Here is a 24771-nt window from a genome sequence, read left to right as displayed (position 1 = left end):
ACAATCACACTGATAAGTGGTCACAGATCCCTTTGGGAAAGGATAGTAAGATTTACATACATTTTTTGCAGTCTAGCAGCATTCTTTCTCCAAAGGCCTTGCTTCTCCTTGATTCAAGGGGTTCTGTGTCTATGGACTGGATGAAGTGCGGAAATCACTTGAGGATCCAGGACCGCTCTGAAATTTAACTCAGACATCTCTACTCCAGACCTAGAACTTTCTGTATATAAATCAAGGAAGACTTTAGTAACCCATCATTTTATTTTATTATTTTATATTTCATTTATTTTTTAGACAGAGACTCGCCCTGTCTCTCAGGCGGGCCCAATTTCAGCTCATTGCAACCTCCACCTCCCAGGTTCCAGCAATTCTCCCACGTTAGCTTCCCAAGTAGCTGGGATTACAGGCCCACACCACCACACCCAGCTAATTTTTTGTATTTTTAGTAGAGACAGGGTTGCACCATGTTGGGCAGGCCGGTCTTGAACTCCTGACTTCAAGCGATCTGCCCACCTTGGCTTTAATTCTAGGGATGTCGCAATAAATTAGCCAACACCAAAGATCAAACCATTCTGATCATCACTTTAGCTCTGCCATCCATTATTACAACCATGTTTCTCTTGTCCCCAGCAGTAAAGATAGTTACGTGATGTCATTTGGTGCCTGCCACTCCAGTATCCCACTATCCCCAGTGCATTGTGGGATGGTGGCAACATTAATGGCTTACAGAGAATGGTTACTATGGCATTCCAAAAGGATTCTGGTGTTTGCTTCAGCAATGCTTTTTTCCTTCCCTCCCTCTCTCCTTTCCTTCATTCTTTCCCTCTTTCTTTCTTTTTTTTTTTTTTTTTTGAGATGGAGTCTCACTCTGTCACCCAGGCTGGAGTGTAGTGGCGCAATCTTGGCTCACTGCAACCTCTGCCTCCTGGGTTCAAGGGATTCTTCTGCCTCAGCCTCCCGAGTATCTGGGACTACAGGCGTGTGCCACCACTCCTGGCTAATTTTTTGTATTTTTAGTAGAGACGGGTTTTCACAGTGTCAGCCACGATGGTCTGGATCTCCTGACCTCATGATCCACTTGTCTCAGCCTTCCAAAGTACTGGGATTACAGGCGTCAGCCACCACGCCCAGTCTCTCTTCTCTCCTTCCTTCCTTCCTTCCTACCTCCCTTCCTTCCTTCTTTTTCCCTCTCTTCTCCCCTTCCCCTTCCCCTCCCCCTTTCCCTTTCCCCTCCCCTCTCCTCTCCTTCTTCTTGCTTTCGTTCCTTTCTCTCTCTCTCTTTTCTTTCTAGTGATGAGGCCCTAACTCTGTTGCACAGGCCAGAGCACAGTGGCAAAATCATAGTTCACGGCAGCCTTGAAATGGTGGATTTTTTTTTTTTTTTTTTTTTTTTGAGACGGAGTTTCGCTCTTGTTACCCAGGCTGGAGTGCAATGGCGTGATCTCGGCCTTCTGGGTTCAGGCAATTCTCCTGCCTCAGCCTCCTGAGTAGCTGGGATTACAGGCACGTGCCACCATGCCCAGCTAATTTTTTGTATTTTTAGTAGAGACGGGGTTTCACTATGTTGACCGATCTCTTGACCTCGTGATCCAAGAGGATCTGGGGACCCCTCGGCCTCCCAAAGTGCTAGGATTACAGGCGTGAGCCACCGCGCCCGGCTGAAATCGTGGTTTTAAGCTGTCTTCCCACCTCAGCATAACTGGGACTACGCTTGTGTACCACCCCGCCCAGCAACTATGAATTTCTTAAAGCCTTGATAAAAGGAGACCCTCCCAGGTCGTAGTTAAGGGAGCTTACACAATAAATCCACCCCAGCCTACTGTCCGTTTATCTTTTGGATACCTTCTATTTAGAGCAGGGTGAGAAGAATTCATGAAAGATGCAGTTTTCAGGTACTACTTGACAGAAAACAAATGGCATCATAGTGTGTGTGTGTGTGAATTTTGAGTGATATGGACAAGGACTAAAAACAGAAGTTGAAATAATGAAGTAAGGATTCTGATGGTTATTTTTATGTGTCACATTGACTGGGCCAAGAGATGCCCGGGTAGCTGGTGAAATACTACTTTTCGGTGTGTTTGTGAGGTGGTTTCTGGGGGAGATTAGCATTGGAATCAATAGGCCGAGTAAAAATATTGCCTTCACTGATGTGAATAAGCATCATCCAACCTGCTGAGAATCCTAACAGAATGCAAGTGTGGAGGAAGGGCAAATTCTTTCTCCCTCTTCTTGAGCTGGAACATCTGTCTTTTTCTGACTTCAGACCTTGAAGCTCCTACTTCTCAGAGCTTCAGCCTGAACTAGGAGTTACACCATTGGCTCCTCTGGTTCTCAAGCCCTTGGACTCAGACTGAATTATACCACCACCTCTCCTGGTTCCCCAGCTTGCAGATGGCACATTGTGGGACTTCTTGATCTCCATAATTGCACAAGCCAATTCCCATAATAAATCTCTTCTGACATATCTATCTGTTTATTCATCAGTCTGTATCCTACTGATTCTGTTTCTCTAGAGGAACCTAATACAGTGTTTTAGCAGAGATGAAAGATTCAGTAATGAAAATAGATGAACTATATAAGTTTGGTGGTGGAAAAGGGAAATGGCAAGAATCCAAACCAGAAAAATGTTATTTCTAGAAAGATAACTGGAAATATAGGCCAGGCACAGTGGCTCACGCCTATAACCCCAGCACGTTGGAAGGCCGAGATGGGTGGATCACCTGAGGTCAGGAGTTCAAGACCAGCCTGGACAAGATGGTGAAACCCTGTCTCTACTAAAAGTACAAGAATTAGGCAGGCATGGTGGTGGGCACCTACAACCCCAGCTACTTGGGTGGCTGAGGTAGAAGAATTGCTTGAAGCTGGGAGGTGGACGTTGCAGTGAGCCTAGATTTTGCCACTGCACTCCAGCCTGGGGGAGAAGAGTGAGACTGCCTGGAGTCTCAAAAGAAAAAAAAAAAAAAAGAGAGAGAGAGACTCCCTGGGACTCTGTCTCAAAAGAAAAAAAAAAAAGAAAGATAAGTGGAAATATAGAGGAGAATCTGTGAATAAAATAGAAAAAGTTGGCAATAGGCAATATATGACGCATAGAAGAGATCAATAGTTCAAAAATCATGTTGAGGTTCATTAATTTGAAGGTTAACAATATGGTAGCATTGGTAAGAAAGGTGGTGAAGCCACAGAGAGAAAGCATATGGAAGACAGTAGTTTGAAGGTCAGGTAGAAAAAGATGTGACAAAAATCATGAAATATTCTAAAAATATAGCTGCCAAAGAGTGGGCTGACGGAAAGTTGATTAGTATATGCAGTGATTTTATAATGTGACAACTTGGCTAGGTTGAACTACATTCCCAGAATTCCCTTTCCTACATGATTCCAGCTATGGTGGCCCACAGAGAGAGTCTTGAGTGATTTGGAGGGTAGATATAAAGCAGCAAGCATTTGTTAGCTCATGCACATTGTCATTTAATTGCTGGCTCACCTCATGGGGATGAGGCAGTGGCTGAGGCTGCAACTACTCCACCTTTGACATGATCCTTCCTCAGCTTCTGCAACTCCTGGGCCAGGTATGTGGGTGTTTAGTTCCACGGCCAAGGACCCCAGCTTGTGGAGAACACCCAGGACATCAAGGTCAGAGGCAATGAGAACTAATATGGGTTTTGGGCCATTCTCATGAGATCCACTCATGCTTTTGAGTTCTAACTTGTAATCGATTTCATTCACTTTATATCCATCTTCTCTTCCCAAATGGCTGCCTTACATATGTTTCTTATGTCAGTCAGCATGCAATCAAAGAAGCAGTACACACACACACACACAGGCACACACCACACACACCACACACACACACTTCTGCTTCTCTGAATGTATAATAAAGGAAACATATAGCTTAAGGCACTAATTCTCAGTATTTAAAACTCCATGTCTTATTTGGATAAGCATACACATTTCTCCTCTTCTTTCCCTTTTCACCAGCTATGACAGACCCTTCTCAAGGAAACATGCCCATTAGGCTGAGGAATTTCTGGGCTAGCAATGATATAGCGATGGTATCTGCATTTGTAGTTAGTATTGTTTAACATACAATTACTTTCATTTTTCAAATATAACATATGATGACAACAGCTATAAATTTTCAAATTAAATGCATCCACTTCCACATGTTCTTAAATGTTTATTCTTCCCCACTCTTTGGAGCATAAAGGTTAGACATACAGGTTTGTGTGTAGAAAGTCTTAAGAGATCGTAATTGACTCTCTAACATCCAAAACAAACCAGATAATCTAAATAATTATAGTTTTTTAAAAAATCAGAGAGATGAGAGCAGAAAGAAACGTAGGTGAACTAAACTTCAGAAAAGGACAACCATTCACATGAGAGGAAAGGGCCACAGTTCTCACCCCTAACTGAAGTGGAAAGAGGAGGTACCACCATAATTAACGACAAGGAGAAAGCAGCCTAACTTTTAACACATTTTAAAGTGTGTGGCTGATGAGACAGGTTAGAATCCACAGGAGCCACAAGCACAGAGCAAAACCATAGTGCCTCACAATTATTTCTCATTGATATTCACTAACTCCTGTGGTGGGACCACAAAAACAAGAGCAATAAAGAGATATTAAAACTTTCAGAGACACATTGGGCTTTCAGCTAAGAAAGACTTGTAGACGGGCAAGAGAGCTGAAAGAAAATCCCCAGCACTCCAGCTAAGAAAGACTAGTTGGGGGAAAGAAGAGCAGAAGCAGAAAGATCTTCCCCTAAGACCTGGAGCTATGGAGGACACCAATCAGAGCAGAAGAGGTGAGAATAACAACTCTAAGACAATATTTGCTTATATGAAAAGTCCTAATCCTGCCTTCAAAATATTTGAAGCCTATGGTAAATGGAATCAAACTAAAGCTGAATCAAACCCCAAACCCAGCTCAACTCCAGATCATAATCAACTGGGCCCAACGTTCCTTCTTGGTAGAAATTTTTTAAATTTAATTTTTAATTTTTAAATTTAATTTGTTGTTTACTGTATTTTTACATAAAAATGCCCAGCACACAGTCAAAAAATATGGAATTGCACAGATGCACATAAAACAAGAAAATATGACCTATAGTCAAAAAAGGAAACCATCAAAAGAAGTGAACTAAAATTCAAGCTCACTTTTGTCGGTTAAAAAAAAAGGAGAAATTTTTAAAAAAGTTAACTGAGGGCCGGGCGCAGGGGCTCACACCTGTAATCCAAACACTGTGGGAAGCCAAGGCAGGCAGATCACATGAGGTCAGGAGTTTGAGACCAGCCTGGCCAACATGGTGAAACCCTGTCGCTACTAAAAATATAAAAATTAGCTGGCTGTGGTGGTGTGTGCCTGTAATCCCAGCTACTTGGGAGCCTGAGGTAGGAGAATTGCTGGAACCCAGAAGGTGGAGGTGGCAGTGAGCCAAGATTGCGCCACTGCACTCCAGCCTGGGAGACAGAGTGTGAGACTCCATTTCAAAAAAAAAAAAAATTAACTGAGAAATATCCCAAGTTTTAGAATTTTTACACTATTACAAAAATGCTAAGGGATTTACAGAAAAAAGTGGAAATCATAGGCAAAGAGATGGGCAATTTCAGAAAAGTCATAGAATACAGGCGGGTGCGGTGGCTGACGCCTGTAATCCCAGCACTTTGGGAGGCCGAGGCGGGTGGATCACGAGGTCAAGAGATCGAGACCATCCTGGTCAACATGGTGAAACCCCGTCTCTACTAAAAATACAAAAAATTAGCTGGGCATGGTGGCGCACGCCTGTAATCCCAGCTACTCAGGAGGCTGAGGCAGGAGAATTGCCTGAACACAGGAGGCGGAGGTTGCGGTGAGCCGAGATCGCACCATTGCACTCCAGCCTGGGTAATGAGAGCGAAACTCCATTTCAAAAAAAAAAAAAAAAGTCATAGAATAAGTACTTTTTAAAAGCCCAAAGAAATGCTAAATGTAGAAGTACAGTATCAGAAGTAAATCACTAATTAGATGGGTTTAACAATAAATTGGAAAAAATCAGAGAAGGAAACTTAAAAAGAAATAAGTAGAAAGCATCCAAACGGAAACAATCCAGGTGTGGTGACTAGCAGGGTTATCCCACTTTGAAGGCCGAGACAGGAGGATTGCTTGAGACCAGGAATTCGAGACCAGCCTGAGCTGGGCTCAAAATATAAAATAAACACATGAATAGAAACAAACTGAGGTCAGGCAGAGTGGCTCATGCCTCTAATCCTAGCACTTTGGGAGGCCGAGGCGAATGAATCATGAGATCGGGAGTTTGAGACCAGCCTGGCCAATTTCGTGAAACCCCATCTCTACTAAAAAAAATATAAAAAATTAGTTGGGTGTAGTGGCAGGTGCCTGTAATCCCAGCTACTCAGGAGGCTGAGGCAGGAGAATCATTTGAACCTGGGAGGCAAAGGTTGCAGTGAGCCGAGATTGTACCACTGCACTCCAGCCTGGGCAACAGAGCGAGACTCTGTTTCAAAAAAACAAAACAAAATAAAACAAAAAACAAACTGAAACACAAACAGATAAAACAGAGTATTTGAGATATATGAAAAAATAACATATGGTCTAACACTTGTATTACAAAGTAATAAAAAGAGGAAACAAACAGAATGAGCATAAAAATATTCAAATAGATAATAAATGACAATTTTCTAAAACTAATGAAAGATACCAACCCACAGATCCAGTAACTGACATCAAGGAGAATAAATGCAAAAAAGCTACTCCTGTGTACATGGTAATCAAAATTCTGAAAACCAAATTTAAAGAGCAGATCTTAAAAGCAGCTAGAGAAAAAAGTGTACACAGGAGCAGCAAAATATGTACTAGATTTTTTATCAAAATAATGAAGCCAGAAGAGGAATGACATGTTTAAAGTGCTGAAAGTAATGAACATGTCAACATAAAATTTTACATACAGTAAAAATACCCTTTGAAAGCAAACATGAAATAAAGACATTTATAGGCAGACAAAAGCTGAGACTTCTCCAACAAACAGCACACAGGCAATGCTGAGTGAAGTTCTTGAGGCCAAAGAGAAGATACCAGATGGAAAACCAGATCTGCAAGAAGGGATAAAAAAGTACTAGAAAGGGCTGGGCATGGTGGCTCACGCCTATAATCCCAACGCTTTGGAAGGCTGAGGCTGGCGGATCACCTGAGGTCAGGAGTTAGAGACCAGCCTGACCAATATGGTGAAACCCTGTCTTAAAAAAAAAAAAAAAAATTAAAAATAAAAAAGAAAAAAAAGCATTAGAAAGGATAAATCTCTGGGCAAATTAAAAAGAGATATTTTAATACATTCATTATATACATATTTACAAATTTCTAAATACTATAAATACAATGTAAAATGAATTTTATAACATGTAGAGGCAAAATATAAGACAACAACACAGAGGTGGGAAGGGATAAATGGAATTACATTGTAACTTTTTTACAGATTCATAAAATAGAATAACATTATTTGAAGGTAAGCTGTGATGATTACATACACAAATTGTAATTTCTAGAGCAACTACCATATTTAACATAAAGAAGAAAATCTAAAAAGACAATCTAGTAATTTAAATGGAATATGGGATAAAATCCACTTTACCCAAAAGAAGTCGTCAGAAAACAAGGAACAGAGAAACAATTGACAAATAGAAATGAATGAATGAGAAGAACTTCCTTCAACCACTATTACTGAACTCTGAATGGCTCTGTAAATAAACTTTTACTGCAGACTTGGTAATGTTTCTTTATGAATTTAACCTAAAACTACAAGGCAAAATAGAGCTTATATGCAAACCTTAAACTGCAGAAAAATCATTTTACCACAACTAACATTGTTTGAATCACAAATAATGTCAAGCTGTTTTACACACTTCCCATGCTGTCAGAAGTTAAAACAAGAAGCAAGATCTCTATTCCAACACAGATTTGCAGCAGTTATGTTTTTCTGAACTCAAACTACAGTACCAACAGTGTTTTTTGAATTTCAATGCAAATGCAAAGGAAATTTTCATATTTAAAATTTACTTAACTGTGCAACTGAGAAGCTGCCATTTAACCTCCAACAGGAAGTGATTAATCTGCAATGTAATGGCATGCTAAAGGGGAAATATCAAGAGAATTTAGAGAATTCTAATAGAATTTTAGAAATGCCATCTAAGCAATGTATGCACTCAAGTAAAATCATGTGCTCGCGGGTTGATATCAATATTTGGCAGTACCTGTCTGGGTGGAAAGACACTTCAAAAATGAAATACACACAATCTCATAAAAAATCAGCATTAATAGATGAACATTTGCAGTCAATTTTTATGAGAGAGAACACTTTGAACAGCAAGTGAAATGTTATTTCCTACTCCAAAAGAATTCCATGCCTTTCATTATTATACCTGTATTAAAATTATTATTAATTACACTTTGCATTGAAACAATAAAAAAAAAACTGTGGACGTTTTTTGCACTCATGTTATAAAAGTATCTACCTGATATTCTCAATTTTGTCTCTTGGCCCACAAAGACTACAACATTTACAACTGGGCCTTACAGAGATTGGCAACCCCTGGTCTAAATGTTGTTTTTGCCACAGCTGTCAACTATGTATTTTGCTTTGGAACCACATTCTACTCCAAACTACTACTTCTATGAATCACTTGTAGACGTTGAGGAGGATTTAGGAATAAAAGTTGAGAACTAGGCCGGGCGCGGTGGCTCACGCCTGTAATCCCAGCACTTTGGGAGGCCGAGGCGGGTGGATCACGAGATCAAGAGATCGAGACCATCCTGGTCCACATGGTGAAACCCCGTCTCTACTAAAAATACAAAAAATTAGCTGGGCATGGTGGCGCGTGCCTGTAATCCCAGCTACTCAGGAGGCTGAGGCAGGAGAATTGCCTCAATCCAGGAAGCGGGGCGGAGGTTGCGGTGAGCCGAGATCGCGCCATTGCACTCCAGCCTGGCTAACAAGAGCGAAACTCCGTCTCAAAAAAAAAAAAAAAAAGACGAGAACTAATTCAGTCCTTGGGTTAAATAATTGTAGTCAACTTTAATTGAGCACATATGTTGTGCGGTTCTCTGCTAAGGAGGCATTTACATATATTTTCTTCTTTAATACTAGAATCTTATGAACTAGGTACTATTTCTCCCTGTTTTATAGAAGCTCAGTGACTTGAGCTGTCAGGGATCACACCGACAAGTGATGTAGAGGGCATAACCTAGCAATGGGACATCTGAACCAATGTCTGCAACATCAATTAAGAAAAGCAGAAGAATACAGAGAATTGTTAAAGGGGAGAAAGCGGTGGTCAAACGCAGAGAGGTCTGCGTGGACAAGAGTGAGAGCTCTTGGAGAGAGAGTAGGACTACCAGGTGACAAAAACTGCTCAGGTTCCTGGAGGTTCACGACCAGTTCCCAGCGTCCCAGCAACAGCACTCTTTCCTACGCTAGCCTCTTTACTGAATTCTCGTTCAGCGTGTTCTGATCAATGTGTGAACAACAGTCTTTTGTGTACCAGTCTGAACACATTTTATAATGTGGAGAGGTGAAGGAAGTGGGTAGGAAAAGCCTTTAGGGTGGGAGACTCGGGGAAATGTGTTGTGGTCCAGCGCAGGTAACATATGGGTATATATGCATATATAGCCATATACATATTTATACCACATTTATTACCCCAGAAAGACAAAATTACAACAAATTTTGTTTTACATTACACATCCACATATTAAACCCCCATGTATGTGTTAATAAGGTTAGAATTTAAGTATAATTATAATGTTCTCAGTCTTTGGTGGTGAACACTTCAGGGCAACTGAAGAGGCTGTAAATAATAATATAAAGAATAATCAGACCACTTTTGCTCAAGGCTAGACCCCTCATTCCCATGGGCCTTAACTTCCCCTTAACTGCTTTTCCAACCAAATATTTCTCTCTCTGCAGGATCCCAGGGCCATCCAATCAACCGGCCGATGACGGTTTCAGAGAAGCGGTCCTGGGGAGGGGTATTATCTGCAAGAACACGTCCTGCCAACTTTTCAGTCGAGTCACCTATTTCGGTTGGTAGCGGCCGCTATTTCTTTAAAAGGGCAGTGGATTTCGAAACAGGAGGGGGAGGTCAGGAAAAGGAACTCGGCTGCCTTTGATAACTGCCCTGCAGCCTCCCCTTCCCGGAGCGCGTGCTCGGCTAGGGAAGCGCCCGCTGCCGCCGCATCCCCGAGCGGGCGCGCGGCGCCACCTCTTTCCGGGGCGCCCACCGTCCCAGGAATCCCCCCCGCCCGGCGGTCCCCCGGCGTCTGCGGCGCGGCCGGCCCGGCTTTGTCTCCGGCGTCGCGCTCGGGCGCCCGCGCTCCCCACACTTCCCCGTGTGCGGGCTGTAACCCGAGCTCCCATTTCCTGGTGGATTCTCTTAAAGAGGCAGCGGTCGAGAAGCAGAACAAAGGCTATTGTTTTATTTCCTCCTTCGGATGCCGCGTCCTTACCGGAATGACCCTTCATAGATAATGACTTTCGTTGCATCTGCGCTTAGGGAAACGTTTCAAAACCCTTGTGTGTCTGTCGATGTATCCAAGAGCCGGAACCTGGGGAGGTGGGAGGAGTTTAATAAAACCTGCTTCGTGGTGTCTGGGGCCACGATGTAACATTTTTTTTGAAGGTGTCTTCCTTAAGCCCGGAAATTGGCTCGGCCGGCGGGAGGTCTCGTGGCGCGGAGGGCGGGTGCCCGCACCCGGGCCGGCCTGGGGGGCTGCGCCGCTAGCCCCGGGCTCTCGCAGCCGCGGCCTCGCGCGGCCCCGCTCCCCGGGTTTCCTCCGCCCGCGCCCCCGCGGCCGCCCCTCCCCCGCGCGGCTTTTATTTCCCCGATGCCGGGCTGTAACCCGAGCTTTTATTTCCTGGTGGCTCCTTTAAGAGGCAGAGCTCAGTGCTGGGAATTCACGTCAGTTTCTGCACTGAAACTCTCAAGATCAATGAGCAAAGCGCTTTCTCAGTTCTGCCTTTCAGTTTCTCTCTTCCAGGAAGGAAAACATTCGAGAGAGCGAGGGACCGCGGCGGGAGGGCGGGGGGCGGGGGCGCCGGCTGCGGGTGGGAGGAGAGACCGGGAGGCCGGCCGGGCTGCGCCCCTGGTCCCCGCGCCGCGCCGCGACCTGCAGACCCCGCCGCCGCGCTCGGGCCCGGCTCCCACGCCCCCGCCGCCCCGCGCGCCCAACTCCGCCGGCCGCCCCGCCCCGCGCGCTCCAGACCCCCGGGGCGGCTGCCGGGAGAGATGCTGGAAGAAACTTCTTAAATGACCGCGTCCGGCTGGCGGCGGAGCCTTTCTGGGTTGGGGAGAGGAAAGGAAAGTGGAAAAAACCTGAGAACTTCCTGATCTCTCTCGCTGTGAGACATGTCTGAGACTCCTGCTCAGTGTAGCATTAAGGTAAAAATCTTCTCCCCTCCCTCTCCGTGGTGGAAACCCTGAGCCGCACCGGCCAAGGCAGTCGTGCTGGGCTCCTCAGATCGGGCTGTTGCAGTTGCTCTGTTCTCAGTAAATTATTTGGGGCGCGAGGGAAGGAGCTGCAGCTCGCGGCGGCGGCTGTACCCTTTAGCATAACCTTGCTACTGCCCCCGACCGAGCCCCTGCCAGCTCCTCGGCCCCCCCCCTCCTCCCCTTGCTTTTTGACAATGAAATGCCGGTCACAATTGGTCAGGAGCAACCCGGATTGTCTCCAAACTGTAAAACACCCCCGTAATTAGTACGCTTAAAACAACAACAACAAAAAAAAAAACCTGCTCCCTATTCCTACACCCAACATGTGACTGAAATGTAACTTTTGTTCCCGAGGGGTGGTCTTTCTTAGAAAAAAAGTTCTTCAGTCCCCGCTGGGATAGAAATCTTGTTATTATTTATTTAAAGGACTCTCTGGGTCTGATCAGACAGGATTTCCCCCCCCCCCCCCATTGTAATTGCAAGCGCTGTTGGAGAGACAGCTCTGGTGTCAGCTTTTCCTGGGCATTGCACAATGAATTTTTTTTTTTTTTTTAAACCAAGGTGAATCAAGTTGCTGAATAGTTATTTTACTCTGATGCATATGAAAGTTGAGCAATCCCAAATTAGAAAACTCGTGTGATGCAGGGAGAGGAAGAACTAAGCAACCAGGCAAAACGACCTTCTGTGTTTGACAGTGCAGAGAGGATCTAAGAGCAGCAATCGCCCAGCTTCCTGGCCGCTTTGGCAGTACTGTAAATGCACTATTGGGCTACTCAGTGGTTGTGTGTGTGCATGCCTATATATCTGTAAAGACTGTGGTGTTGCTGTTTGTTGCTTCTAAAAAGTTGTTGTAAAGTTTGCCACCATTGGGAGGCAGGATGATTTATCCATCTACCCTAGTTGTTTTTCCCATCGCTGCATTTATTGTGCACTTTATTCATTTCACTGTTCCACCAGTACCCAGGTGGAAAGCCTTCTGCTCCTGTGAGAGGCTGAAGCTGCTGAAGTTTGTTTTTGGTTTGGCCTATTTAATCTGTGTTCATTGAATGGACACTACAGCAACAATGCATAAATAACCCGTTTTCTTTCCTGTTTTAACACTGCCTTTCAGTTAGAGACTGTGTAGGGGAAAGGCAGTAGTTCATCATACGTGCTTACTGGGTTATTTTATAATTAGAATCACATTTTGGTGTTTTTTATCAGAAAGTATTTTTATGGGTTTGAGGAAAGGCTAATGTGAAATCAAAAGGTGGGTTGGGCTTCTTTGTTTTTGCCTCATAAAAATGCCCAATGGAACTTTTAGGCTTTTGTGTTTGTACGTATCTGGAGGTGGCAGTATGTCTGTGGGCATGGGGCGTGCCACACTAAAGAACTTAGGGTACTTTGATATTAATACTTCAAAACGAGTTTCTTTTGCGGTAGAAATTAGATTCTATACCCAGTTCTGGAAAATCCTGCGGTATAGATTATCTAATTTATTTGATGCTTCATAACACAGAGGTAAGTAAATAGTAGGGAATTCAATCAATAAATTCTATTTAGCTCAGTAGTAATAAACCCGACATCAGGAAAATCTGGACCAACTACAGATCAGTAACTTTAGGACGAAAACACCAAAAAGCAATGCTTTCTATGACCTTTCACGATCTTCTTCTAAACTGCCGTTGAGAAGTCCATCCCCCCCGTTCTGATGGGCTTGCGGTGGTGTGCCGCTGCAGACTGCTGCCAGTGGTTTGTTTCATTGTGCTCCACTCAGAAAAAGAGTACAACAGCCCCTTGCCTTACACACATACAGAACCAATCCCAAGCAAGACACTTTCTTAAATGCAACATGAAAATTGTGTCTATAATTTGCATATCATTTTTTAACTTATTGCTTACAACTCAGTTCTTTTAGGGTGCCTCTTTTCATTACTGTGTACTTCTATGTAATTAAAATAGATTTAATGTTCTTAACCAGAAAGAAAAAAAATCACTTTCACTTTGGATTGTTCTTTATGGAACCAGTATGTATTTGCTCAGACTGTGCATGTGTGTAGGTGAACATATGTGAAGGGTATCTTTTCATGGAGTTTAATTCACAGTGTTCCAGTAATAAGCACTGGAGATCAAGGACCGGGATTATTCCAGGTCATCTGAAGTGTTCTGGTGATGTGTGCTGCGTTTCATTGAGTCCTTGGGATGTGGTACGGTGACAGCGTAATAAAAAATGTTTGCTGGTAACCCACAAGCAAGTTGCTTGCTTCTAGAGTCCAGTAAACAATATGCTTTTCTGTGGAGTGGAGAACAGATGTTAGAGGTTTTCAAGGATGAGCTGATGAATCTGATACACGGAACTCATGTGACACAAAAGCCTCTCTCTATGGAGAGGTTCACTCCTCCTCTCCACTTCTGAAACCTTCCTCACTTGCTTTTACTCCTTACAAGCAGCGGGTCAGCAGGCAGGCAGTTCCTCAGCGGCTGGTGAGATGCAGCACAGAGGAGCCTGACCAGAGGCAGCCACAGAGGGAAGTACTTTGTTTACTTCTAAGCAGTGTCCGTGCTGCTAGAAAAGAGCAGTGTTCTATTTGGGTGGAGTTTCCAAGGTGAAAGTTTCTGAATTGGTCAATCAGTGACGCCTTTGTAAAGATGGCTTCTGTGGTGGTGGCTGGCAAAGAATGCCTGATCCGGGCTTTTCTATTTCTTTTGCACTGTATAAATGTGCTCCCATCACCTGGGGAAGTTAGTATCAAACACACTTTTTACAGTAGGAGAGAGGTGGACTAGTCTAATAATAACACCAAGCTCTCACTGAGCCTCACTGTTTCCCTACACGGGACTGCTCCCTTGAAGGCTGTGGCACTCTTGTCATGGAAGTTTAAACGCTTCAGTTCCTGACCATTTGAGGTTGTTTAAATGGAAGAAAAGGATCAACTCTCTATATAAAGTCAAATTATTTTAAAGAGCATTTTATGGCTGACTGCTGGTCACAGGAAGAAGGAAGAGGCTGTCTTTTCCATCATCAGCCTTCACCTTCAAGTCACCTGTTCAGTTCTAAGTTTGGCCAAGTTGCAGCGGAAGGTGGTTGCGGCCCTGCAGACACAATCCTTTGTCAGGCTTGGCACAGTGTGTTAGTGGGCCAGGACTAACCAGAATACAAAAACGAGTCACACAGTGTCTCTAGTCCCCTCCTTCCCTGCTGTCCTTATCAGTCAGCTTCCATAGCAAAAGGAAATCTGGTTTTTAAAATATTGCCGCTATCTGGGAGACTCTTTAGATCTCTCCTTCTGGACTTTGGGCTCCTTGGGTTTAGTGATGATTATCTTGGTGTCCTAGTAGCTAGTTTGGCAGCTGGCACAGAAATATTTCTCAGTAATGTTTGCTGGTGTGAAGCGCGGGGTGGGAGGAGGCCAGTACCCTTTCCTCTTTCTGTCTGTGTGTAACCTCAGGGTGACTTAACACTGTGATCCACTGGTTTGCTTGCAGAAAGCACCTAATATGGCTCACTACAGCCTTGACAGGGCTAGAGCACTCCTGGCGGGGGGCTAGGGGGGGGCTGTCCATGAATTCTTATTAATAGAATTTTGATATAATAATGTTTTCTGATTATTATGTTTTTGGAGATGGAGTCTCGCTCTGTCGCCAGACTGGAATTTAGTGATATGATCTCTGCTTATTGCAACCTCTTCCTCCTGGGTTCAAGCAATTCTCCTGCCTTGTAATCCCAAGTAGCTGGGATTACAGGTGCCTGCCACCATGCCTGGCTAATATCTGTACTTTAGTAGAGATGGGGGTTTCACCGTGTTGGCCAGGCTGGTCTTGAACTCCTGACCTTAAGTGATCTGCCGGCCTCAGCCTTCCAAAGTGCTGAGATTACAGGTGTGAGCCACTGCGCACAGCCTAATGTTTTATTATTTTGATAAAATTCTCAAAAACTGCTTTTGTGCCAAAATTAACAAGGAAATTGAGCAAAAGATACAACAAAGGGGCTTGAGGAATTGCTTTAACAAGTTCAGATTAGCAGGCTTCTAAGTGTCCCCCAGCTCTTTTGATAATAGAATTAGGGAACTTTCGGACATTGACAGTTGAGAGACCTTAGAGATCACCTGGACCAATCTCCTGTTTTTTATAGAGAGGGGATCCAGAGAGCTAAGGGGTCTGCTTCAACCCATGGGTGAGTGAACCAGGTTTGGAGGACACAGGCCTACAGGTTCTCAGGCCACTGCATTCTCTGGGTTCATGGCGTGTCCTATAAAGGGCCAAGGAAACTCGATACAATAGGCTTCACTCTCTGGCACTTCCTAGCTTGGTCCATTTTAATCACAGGCCAGCTGGTCTGAGGGCATGGGGGTATGTGCCAAGGAAGATGGTATGTGGGGGAAGAGATGGGCCACTGGGGTCTGGTCAGGTGTGAGAAGAGGAAGTAGTAGGAGGGAGGGGGTGAGGGAAGAAGCCCTGCCGGGCTCCTATTGGCACCACTATTTACAGCAATATATACATACCGTACGTACATATTGTGTGTGTGTGTGTGTGTGTGTATATATGAACATACACATACATACATACACATATATGTACGGTATGTATATATTGCTGTAACACACATACACACATACATACACACATATATCCATCCATACACATATACACACATGTATACACACACATTTACACACACATTTACACACACACACACACACAGTGCATGAGGGCCTGGGAGTTCTGTTTGGGCTGAAGGCTCCTATCTACTGTCAGGCCTCCTTTGAGGAATCCTTGGGTGGGCAGTAGGCTGTTTTATCAAGGGTCAGCCAATCCTATTTATACTTTAATTTCTGTGTAGTAAGCTCCCTGTTTCAAATAGCCAAAGCTAAAAGCATGGCAGCTGGTCCTAGAGAAGTAGCTATGGAAAGTGTCTTCCTCAGGATAAGTAAGTCAAGGGCAAAGAAACCCCAGATGTGAGCATCAGAGGCAGGTAGAGCTAAGCCACGTTCCGTTTCTCTGAGCACAGCTGTATTTGTGCACACCAGGAAAGGGCTGGGGACCAGGTGGGGGCACAGGGTTGCTGGGAGTAATTTGCACAGTGGTTTCATTTTTTTCACCAATTTTTCAAACTTGACCTTTGGTATGGATCTCCCAGCTGAGTGATTCAGGGTCAGGTGAAGCCCTGTAGGGTGTGTGACATAGAAATGACATTTTTCTCTCTCTGTGAATACTAGTTTAGAGACAACCTTGGAGCTTGTTTCCAGGCAAGAGTCCACCGTGGCCGTATTTGCTGTTAGATGTATGTTGGGAACCAATCTGTGTGTGTATTTGTTGAATAGAATGAGTGTGCGTTTACTCAGGGTTCCCATGCCAGAAGGGGCCCAGCTTAAAGACTGTTCACTGCCAGACCTAAATTAGCAAAAGTTAGAATTATACCCTATTAAAAAACAAACACATTTTTATTAATTTTCTGAACATACAGGAACCAAACTCATGAAGCGTTGCTTACTGGGGCATCTCAGGGAAGGCTGCAATGTGCAGGCAATTAACAACTTGTGTTCCACGTTATCCACTGGGTAGAAACTAGTGCTCCCGTATGCTTGGAACTGCTCCTAAAGTGTCAAAATATTACCACATATTTTATTTGCTCTGTTAATTTGTTTGATAACCTTTTCTTCTTAGATAGTGAAAATATGTAGTTCAGCCTCGTCAGTGTCTAAATGATCTGGAATTCTCAGAGTGTGGGCAAGAGGCTTGATGGGGGAAGGTATTACTCCATGATAAGTGTGGACTCTCAGATGAGGGTAACTGCTCGCTCCGCCCTGTGGGCTTCGCTTATGGGAAATTGTAGAAAGCTTGGATTTTTGAAACTTTATAAATTCTCTGCAAGTAAAAGTGTTCATCTGCTGTTTTAGTGGCTGTCATTCTACAACAACCAGTAGGAGCTTCCAGCTAGACAGTGATTTATTCCGCAGCACTTTCTTTTTCTCCTTTTCCTTCTTCCTTTTCCTCCTCCTCCTCCATCATTATCACCAGCATCGTTTATTGAATATTACTGCTTGCTGGTCCTTGTGCTGTTTTATATACATTATCTCATTTACTCTTCAGAGCTCTCTCAGGGATGCAGTTTTTCTCTTCACTCTACAAATGAGGAAACCGAAGCCCAGAGAGGTGAAGTGATGTATCCGTCCAAGATTTCCCAGGCTGTAAGTGGCAAAGCTAGGGCCAGAATCTATACTGTGGGACTCTAATTCCAAAGTATTTTCTAGGAGTCTATTCCAAAGTGCAGCCGCCATCTTTGTGAAGAAAACTAGGAAACAGAGTAACTGGCGGCTGGTGGCTCGTTACATAAGCTGAGACGAGCGGCAGGAATAGAGCTGGCAGAAGTGCTTGCAGAGGTTCTGAATTTCCTCTGCTTCCTGGTTTCCTCTGAAGATGGGTCTTCCCAGCCATTACACAAGTAGTGGGGACAACCAGATGGTCACACCAAGCCACCACCCACTGTGGAATGAATGTCTTAGGTTTCCATATTTACACCAGTCCCTGATGTCCTCTGGTGAGATTTTGTCTTTCGATGGGTTTCATTTTGTGCCCTTCGTGTTTTTCTGAGAGGCCTTTCCTTTCCTTCTCTGTTTTTATCTTACTTCCTCCGGTGCGAATGGCTCCTTGGTGAAGTGGTCCAAAGTCTGAGAGCTTGTGCCCTCATCCTGCCCGGCCTTGGGCTGGACACCTTCTTTGCCTGGTTTACTCCCTGGTCAGTTGTTTCTCCTTAAACAACCCTTTTCCCCCCCTTTTAAAGCTTTTCACACAATTCATAAATACAATGTTTTTGTTTCTCTTAACCCCCTCTCATGTATGTCTGTAATATTATGTATTTCCAGAAATCTATTTCAGAAATTCCCTGATTTCCCCCAATAACAAAAGGAATCATCTTCTTTTGACTCCTCTCTCGACGGCCTGACCCAGCTCGCCTGTTCTAATTTTTTGGAATGAAGAAAGCATTTTGGCCGTCTGACTTTATACATTTCTGATATTGAACGACCTTTTTTTGTTTTTTTTTTTGAGACAGAGTTTTGCTCTTCTTACCCAGGCTGGAGTGCAATGGCTCGATATCTGCTCACTGCAACCTCCGCCTCCTGGGTTCAGGCAATTCTCCTGCCTCAGCCTCCCGAGTAGCTGGGATTACAGGAGTGCACCACCACGCCTAGCTAATTTTTGTATTTTTAGTAGAGACAGGGTTTCACCTTGTTGACCAGGATGGTCTCGATCTCTTGACCTCGTGATCCACCTGCCTTGGCCTCCCAAAGTACTGGGATTATAGGCCTGAGCCACCGCGCCCGGCCTTAGAACTGCTTTAATGAAGAGAGTCTTCAGAGCAGATGTATGGAAAGAAACAGAAAAAGAAAGAGATGTGTTGTGGAGGTAATATGAGCAGATTCAGAGAGCATTATCCAGATTTCTCATGAAACGGATGAGGAAACTGAGTCTTGTGGAATTTAAATAGCTTGCTTGAGATCGCATTCCTAATTAATCAAGCCAGAGTGAGAATCAGTGTTCCATCCTAGGTCCATGTTCCTCTAAGACCATAGCACAGGAAAAATGAGAAAAAGCAGGGAAGAATTCAGAAAGCAAAGCTTCCTTTTGAAGATTCACATGACATCATATTAGTGTTCATTGTGACTTCCAAGTGAAAGACGGAGTTCATGTTCTGAGATTAAGGAGTGAAGAAAAATGCGATGTATTTTGGAAAGATATCTAACAAAAATGGTTGGCATAAGAATAATGTTAAGTTTTAAAAGGCTGATCTTCAGTTATCTGGATGAATGATTTATGTGAAATACTCCCCCATGAAAACAAGAGGTAGCCAATGCATGTGCAGGTTGGTGAGGCCTGATGGCTTCTTGGGGGTATTTTCCTTTTGTATGTGGGAGTCGGATGTAGGGAAAACGATTTCCTTTCCTGAATGACCCAAAAAGGTCATGCTGCCGTTGGCGAGTGTGCTCAGCAGTGTTAGTGTTGCCACAGTGTGATTCTAATCACCATGCCTTTAGATTTTGACTTGCATTTTGTTCTGTCTTATGTTGTTCTTTGGTTCTCACCTGTAAAGTTGACTTCCCTTAAAGGGATTGTAAGGTGCTCAGAGAAGGGCTGTCCCTCACTGCCATGCTGTGGATGCTCCTAGGGAAAGAGCCCAGACGATGGAGTAGACAGACTCATGAACCCTGGTTCTTGAACTTGTTCAAGTTACTTAATCATGAACCTGCTAACGCATCTGAAGTAGTAATAAAAATGTGTGTCTCTTAGGGTTGTTGGGATATGTACATCGCCTAATTTAGTGGCTTATCCTGTTAAAAAATTAGTTCTCTTCCTCCTTTATGCATCTTCTACAACATGTGGATCTGGAAGGGGCTGGAGATTTTCTGGTTCTGTGCCCACATTATACAGTTGAGAATACAGAGGCCAGAGGATGGTTTTTGTTTTTGTTTTTGTTTTTGAGACAGAGTCTCGCTCTGTTACCCAGGCTGCAGTGCAATGGTGAGATCTCAGCTCATGGCGACCTCCACCTCCCAGGTTCAAGTGATTCTCCTGCTTTAGCCTCCCAGGTAGCTGGGATTACAGGTGTGCACCACTGTGCCCAGCTAATTTTTGTATTTTTAGTAGAGACAGGGTTTCACCATTTTGGCCAGGCTGATCTCGAACTCCTGACCTCAAGTGATCTGCCCGCCTCCGCCTCCTAAAGTGCTAGGATTACAGGTGTGAGCTGCTGCGCCCAGCCCCTGGCCAGGGATGTTAATGGCCTTGCTTGAGCTCACATGACTGGTTGGTGGTGCCATATGAACTAAAATCTAGGCCTCCCAAGTCAGCTGACTCCCCGCACAGTGCTCTTGTCGTTATCCCATCGAGTTTTTCACAGAGCTGAGGTCACTCAGTCAGTGCTCAAAAAAGCTCTCATTTTAACTTTAATTGAATACAAGCCTCAACAATAGGAGAGATGAGCCAAGTGCAATTATATGATAATAGCAAATGCCTTTTGCATCTTACAGCAGAATTTTGAAGAAATAGCTAATGTGGTTCTGAATAAGTTTCCAGAGATGAAAGGAAAGGAAAAAACCTAAGTCTGGAAGTACCGTACAGCGAGTCTAACTAGCATTATTACTCAGCGCTCAAGTATTTGAACCTATTCAGGGATCTGCCGCTTCATACAGTTGCTTATTATTTGCGACTGGGGTGAGACTTGAAAGAGAGCATCAATTCTCTAGTCTGCTTTTGTTTCAGAGGCAGTTCCGAGTCTGTCTGACCACAGAACAGACACTGTTTGCTGTGGACTGGTGAATGTTCACTTTCAAGAGCAGGGAGTAGATGGCCCTTCGTGAAAGTTTAATTATACAGAAGAGTTTGAAAAGGCCAAATTGGTTACTTTGGGCCATGGGGGAACCTTCCTCTGTAGCAGATGTGAAGGGACTGAAGTGTCCTTTTCAGCAGTTGTATTCTTGCTGCGGACCTAAATTCGATCTTGAGTTATTCCTTATATGTCCATGGCCAATGAGAAGATGAACTACAGACTGGAAGATGACCCTTTCTGAGGAATTGTGGAGAAAATGTCACCTACCTCTCCCTCCTACCCCATGAAATAAGTGCAGGCTACTTCATACTCTTGCAGCAACGGTTTAGGTTTGGAGAGAAACGGTTCCTCTGACCTCCTCCTGGAAACTGTAAGTGGAATTTCGATTTGCTTCTCAGCTGCCCTGTCCCCTCTCCAGTAGGTTATGACAGGCTGTGCAACCTTATCTTTCTTAGGACTTACCTGTTTGATGAGGTCAGTAATCCTGCTTCATTTACATCCCCTATGCATGAGGAGGCCATAGCCGAAGATGATAACGTGCTGACTCTAAAGCATCTCCAGGAAAAAAGGAGCTGCAGATAGAAATAAGGCTTGTAATTTAAAAAACCAAACTCCAGAGAAAAGCCTATCTCTCGGCTGGGCGCGGTGGCTCACGTTTATAATCCCAGCACTTTGGGAGGCTGAGGTGGGCAGATCACGAGGTCAAGAGATCGAGACCATCCTGGTCAACATGGTGAAACCCCGTCTCTATTAAAAATACAAAAATTAGCTGGGCATGGTGGTGCGTGCCTGTAGTCCCAGCTACTCGGGAGGCTGAGGCAGGAGAATTGCTTGAATCTGGGAGGTGGAGGTTGCAGTTAGCCAAGATCGTGCCACTGCACTCCAGCCTGGCGCCTGGTGGAGGAGCGAGACTCTGTCAAAAAAAAAAAAGAAAGCCTATCTCTCCAGTTAACCATTCCAGCAACACATTGTCTTGTTTCCCTAGTGAAAGTGTGAATCTGGGTGTGGCAGTGGAAGTTCTGGCACTGCTAAGAGGGTGAGAAAGGAAGAGGGAGGGCCCAGGTCAGCCCACCGCACTGCACGTGTGACCTGGAGAGGTGCCAGGGTCTCTAATGAAGAATCAAGGTCAAGGGATAAAGAGAAGTTGGCGAAGGGGCACAAAAATAGTGCTAGATAAAAGGAGTAAGTTATAGTATTCGTCGGTACAGTAGGGAAATTAGAGTTAACAATAATTTATTGTGTATTTCAAAATAGCTAGAAGAGAAGAATTGTAATGTTCCCAACACACAAGAAAAATGTTTGAGGCGATGGATATGCCAGCCACCCTGATCTGATCATTACACATATGCACAGATAGCAAAATTCACATGTGCCCCTAAAATATGTATAGCTATTATATATCAACAAAAAAATCAAAGTCAACAGACAATTTGGAATGAGTATGGTTTCAAGCCTGCTGACGAATACGTGGACAAGTAGATCTGCACTAGGCTAGGCAGGAGGAAGTATTATGGAGACTTCATAAAAAGGGAGATGGGGTGGGGTGTGGTGGCTCAAGCCTGTAATCCCAGCACTTTGGGAGGCCAAGGCAAGTGAATCACCTGAGGTCAGGAGTTTGAGACCAGCCTGGCCAACACGGTAAAATGCTGTCTCTACTACAAAAATTAGGTGGGTGTGGTGGCATGCACCTGTAATCCCAGCTTCTTGGGAGGCTGAGCCAGGAGAATTGCTTGAACCAGGGAGGCAGATGTTGCAGTGAGCTGAGATTGCACCACTGCACTCCAGCCTGGGTGACAGAGTGAGACTCCATTTAAAAAAAAAAAGGGTGGGGGGAGGATGGGAATTTGCTAAGCTCTTTTGTTAATTGCTTTAAAGGGCTCAGACTAGGGAAGGAAATGCCTCAAGTTTATTATTCGTTGTTATATCCAGACCATTTGTCTTTCCCAGACTGTCCTTGGCCATTGGTTCAGACTCTGGCTAGAGTATGCCTCATTGTTCCACTATGAGGCTTACATTGTTCCACTATGTACCTCTATGGTTCCACTAATTACTTTCATGTATTGACCTGAGATCACAGGCCAGGCACCCAGAGGGACAGACGTGAGTTCTTTTCCTTTGGGCCTCTTTGTGTACTCATATCCCAAGTCCCTATCATAGGTTTTAGAAAAATGGCACATCCGAGGGATTGGATTGCTGGTACATTTTGTAACTGCTGTATCCTCTTTTCTTTAAGGTCTTGCTCTGTCACCCATGCTGAAGTACAGTGGCATGATCATTGCTCACTGTAACCTCAACTCCCGGGCTCAAGTGATCCTCTTGCCTCAGCCTCTGGAGTAGCTGGGACTACAGGCGTACCACCTTGGCTGCCTACTTTTTTTAAAAAAAACTTTTTGTAGAGACAAGGTCTTGCTTTGTTGCCCAGGTTGCTCTCGAACTCCTGGGCTCCAGCTGTTCTCCCACCTGGGCCTCCCAAAGTGCTGGGATTAGGCACCCAGCCATTTTGCCCTCATTTTGACTTGAGAGCTAGGAGATTTTAAAGATCTGTGTCATGAGTTCACCTGACTGGTGCTTTGCGCTTTTGAGACCCGGGGCTCTCCTGACGAATAAGTCTTGACTGCCACTAATGGCCAGTGATGGCTGGAGACGGCAGGACAGGCTTGATTTTCACTTTGCACTTTTTGATCTAGTCTTTATTCAAAGCGAGGTGAACCCGTGGGAGAGTTATGGGTTTGGGGATAAAGTCTGGGTAACACAGATTCCTCAGCCTTGGTAAGTCTCCTGTTCTTCCTGACTTGGAGACCTGAATGACCTGATTTGGCTGACTATACCTCCAGTCCCCTGGACGGCAGCCAGCTCCTTCGACTTTGTGCCATTTAGTCCTTCTGCTGACGCGACTACTTTAGGGTGAGGTGGAAGGAGAGAGCATAAGTGGTGAGGTAAGAGTGTTTTCCCTCAGAGAACCAAAGAAACAAAGGCTCCCTTTCTGAATTTTGTGTTCTGCTTCTTTGCATCGCTGAGGCTCCTTGCGTCTGGCAGGGCTGTGAGTGAGAAGGTGAGGGTGAGCTCCTCCGCAGACAGAAGAAGTCAGCTGTAGGTCAGATGTGGCTTTGGAACACAATGGAATCTAGGGGGAATGTTGGCGAGCACGGGAAGGCTGGAGTGGTGATCCTCTCATCTTTTGCAGTGTGCTGTAAGAGTACCTTTAACTTTAGGCAGGGCAGTGAGCAAAGGGACCTAGGTGTTAGGTGGCATCTCAGTTAGGGTACCTGGTAGTGCACCTGTCTTGCATGTTCCCACCCTTCTCAGGACCTTATCTCTTCAGAGCTACCTACCCTTAGAAAATGAACAAGGAGCCACTGACATGAGCAGCAGCGTATTTACTTATCTTTTGGGCTCAAGGCACCAGTTTGCCCTGGTGGGAGAGACATGAGATAAGGCCCCAGAGTGGGAAAAAAAAAACAAACAACACTTAAAAATGCAAGAAGGGAGAAAGGTAGAGGAGCCGACAAGTCCCACCGCAAGACCTTGTTATTCCAGCAAAGAGGGAAGAGGGGGCCCAGTGGCACAAATCACTAATATTAGCCGGTTCTTCTGAGCATGTCTCTGTCTTGAAAACCTTGGTAAAATGGCCAAATGGAGCTTCTCTGAACCGGGGGAACGCCTGTGTGTACATTTGTTGATAGCCATCATGTTGAACAGTCTGATTTAAGGGAAAGATGGTCTGCGTACATTTTCATTTCAGCTGTGGTCTTTGAAGGTTTACCATGGAGGAGGTGTGGGTGGATAAGAATATAGTCTTCCTGCCTCTTGGTTGGCTTAAATGTAGGTTATAGGTGAATGTGAGTTCACAACACAGCCTATTTCTTACTTGGGTATGCTTGTGGATGACCTGCAGAGCTCAGTTTGGGAAAACCCAGTTACCCTTCCTTTGTGCACATGTTTCTGCCAGGCTAAATGCCAAATAGATCATTGGAAAGAATTTTCTTCACAGCCC

At 44.5% G+C, this 24771-nt stretch overlaps 1 protein-coding gene and 1 long non-coding RNA gene across 6 annotated transcripts in view; one reads left to right on the top strand and one right to left on the bottom strand.

Moving 5' to 3' along the window:
* Positions 1-9662: 9662 nt before the first annotated feature.
* Positions 9663-10831, bottom strand: LOC144577834 (uncharacterized). The gene is made up of 2 exons (XR_013522454.1): positions 10491-10831; positions 9663-9832 (listed from the first exon to the last, which is right to left on the bottom strand). It is a non-coding gene; the product is annotated as an uncharacterized LOC144577834 (long non-coding RNA).
* A 109-nt stretch (positions 10832-10940) lies between these two features.
* The window catches only part of ETV6 (ETS variant transcription factor 6), a 257591-nt gene continuing 243760 nt past the window's right edge, over positions 10941-24771 (top strand). For all 5 annotated transcript variants that reach the window (XM_017975825.4, XM_009003317.5, XM_002752140.6 and 2 more), the window contains exon 1: positions 10941-11422. Coding sequence is in view for 2 of the 5 variants with exons in the window: in XM_009003317.5 (XP_009001565.1) it covers positions 11390-11422 (33 nt within the window). In the remaining 3 variants the exon portion in view is untranslated. The remainder of the gene's footprint in view (positions 11423-24771) is intronic.

The sequence above is a fragment of the Callithrix jacchus genome, chromosome 9 (genome assembly GCF_049354715.1).
Source record: "Callithrix jacchus isolate 240 chromosome 9, calJac240_pri, whole genome shotgun sequence".
NCBI lineage: Eukaryota > Metazoa > Chordata > Mammalia > Primates > Cebidae > Callithrix > Callithrix jacchus.
Note: the sequence above shows the minus strand (reverse complement) of the source record. Positions and strands in the feature narration are given on the sequence as shown.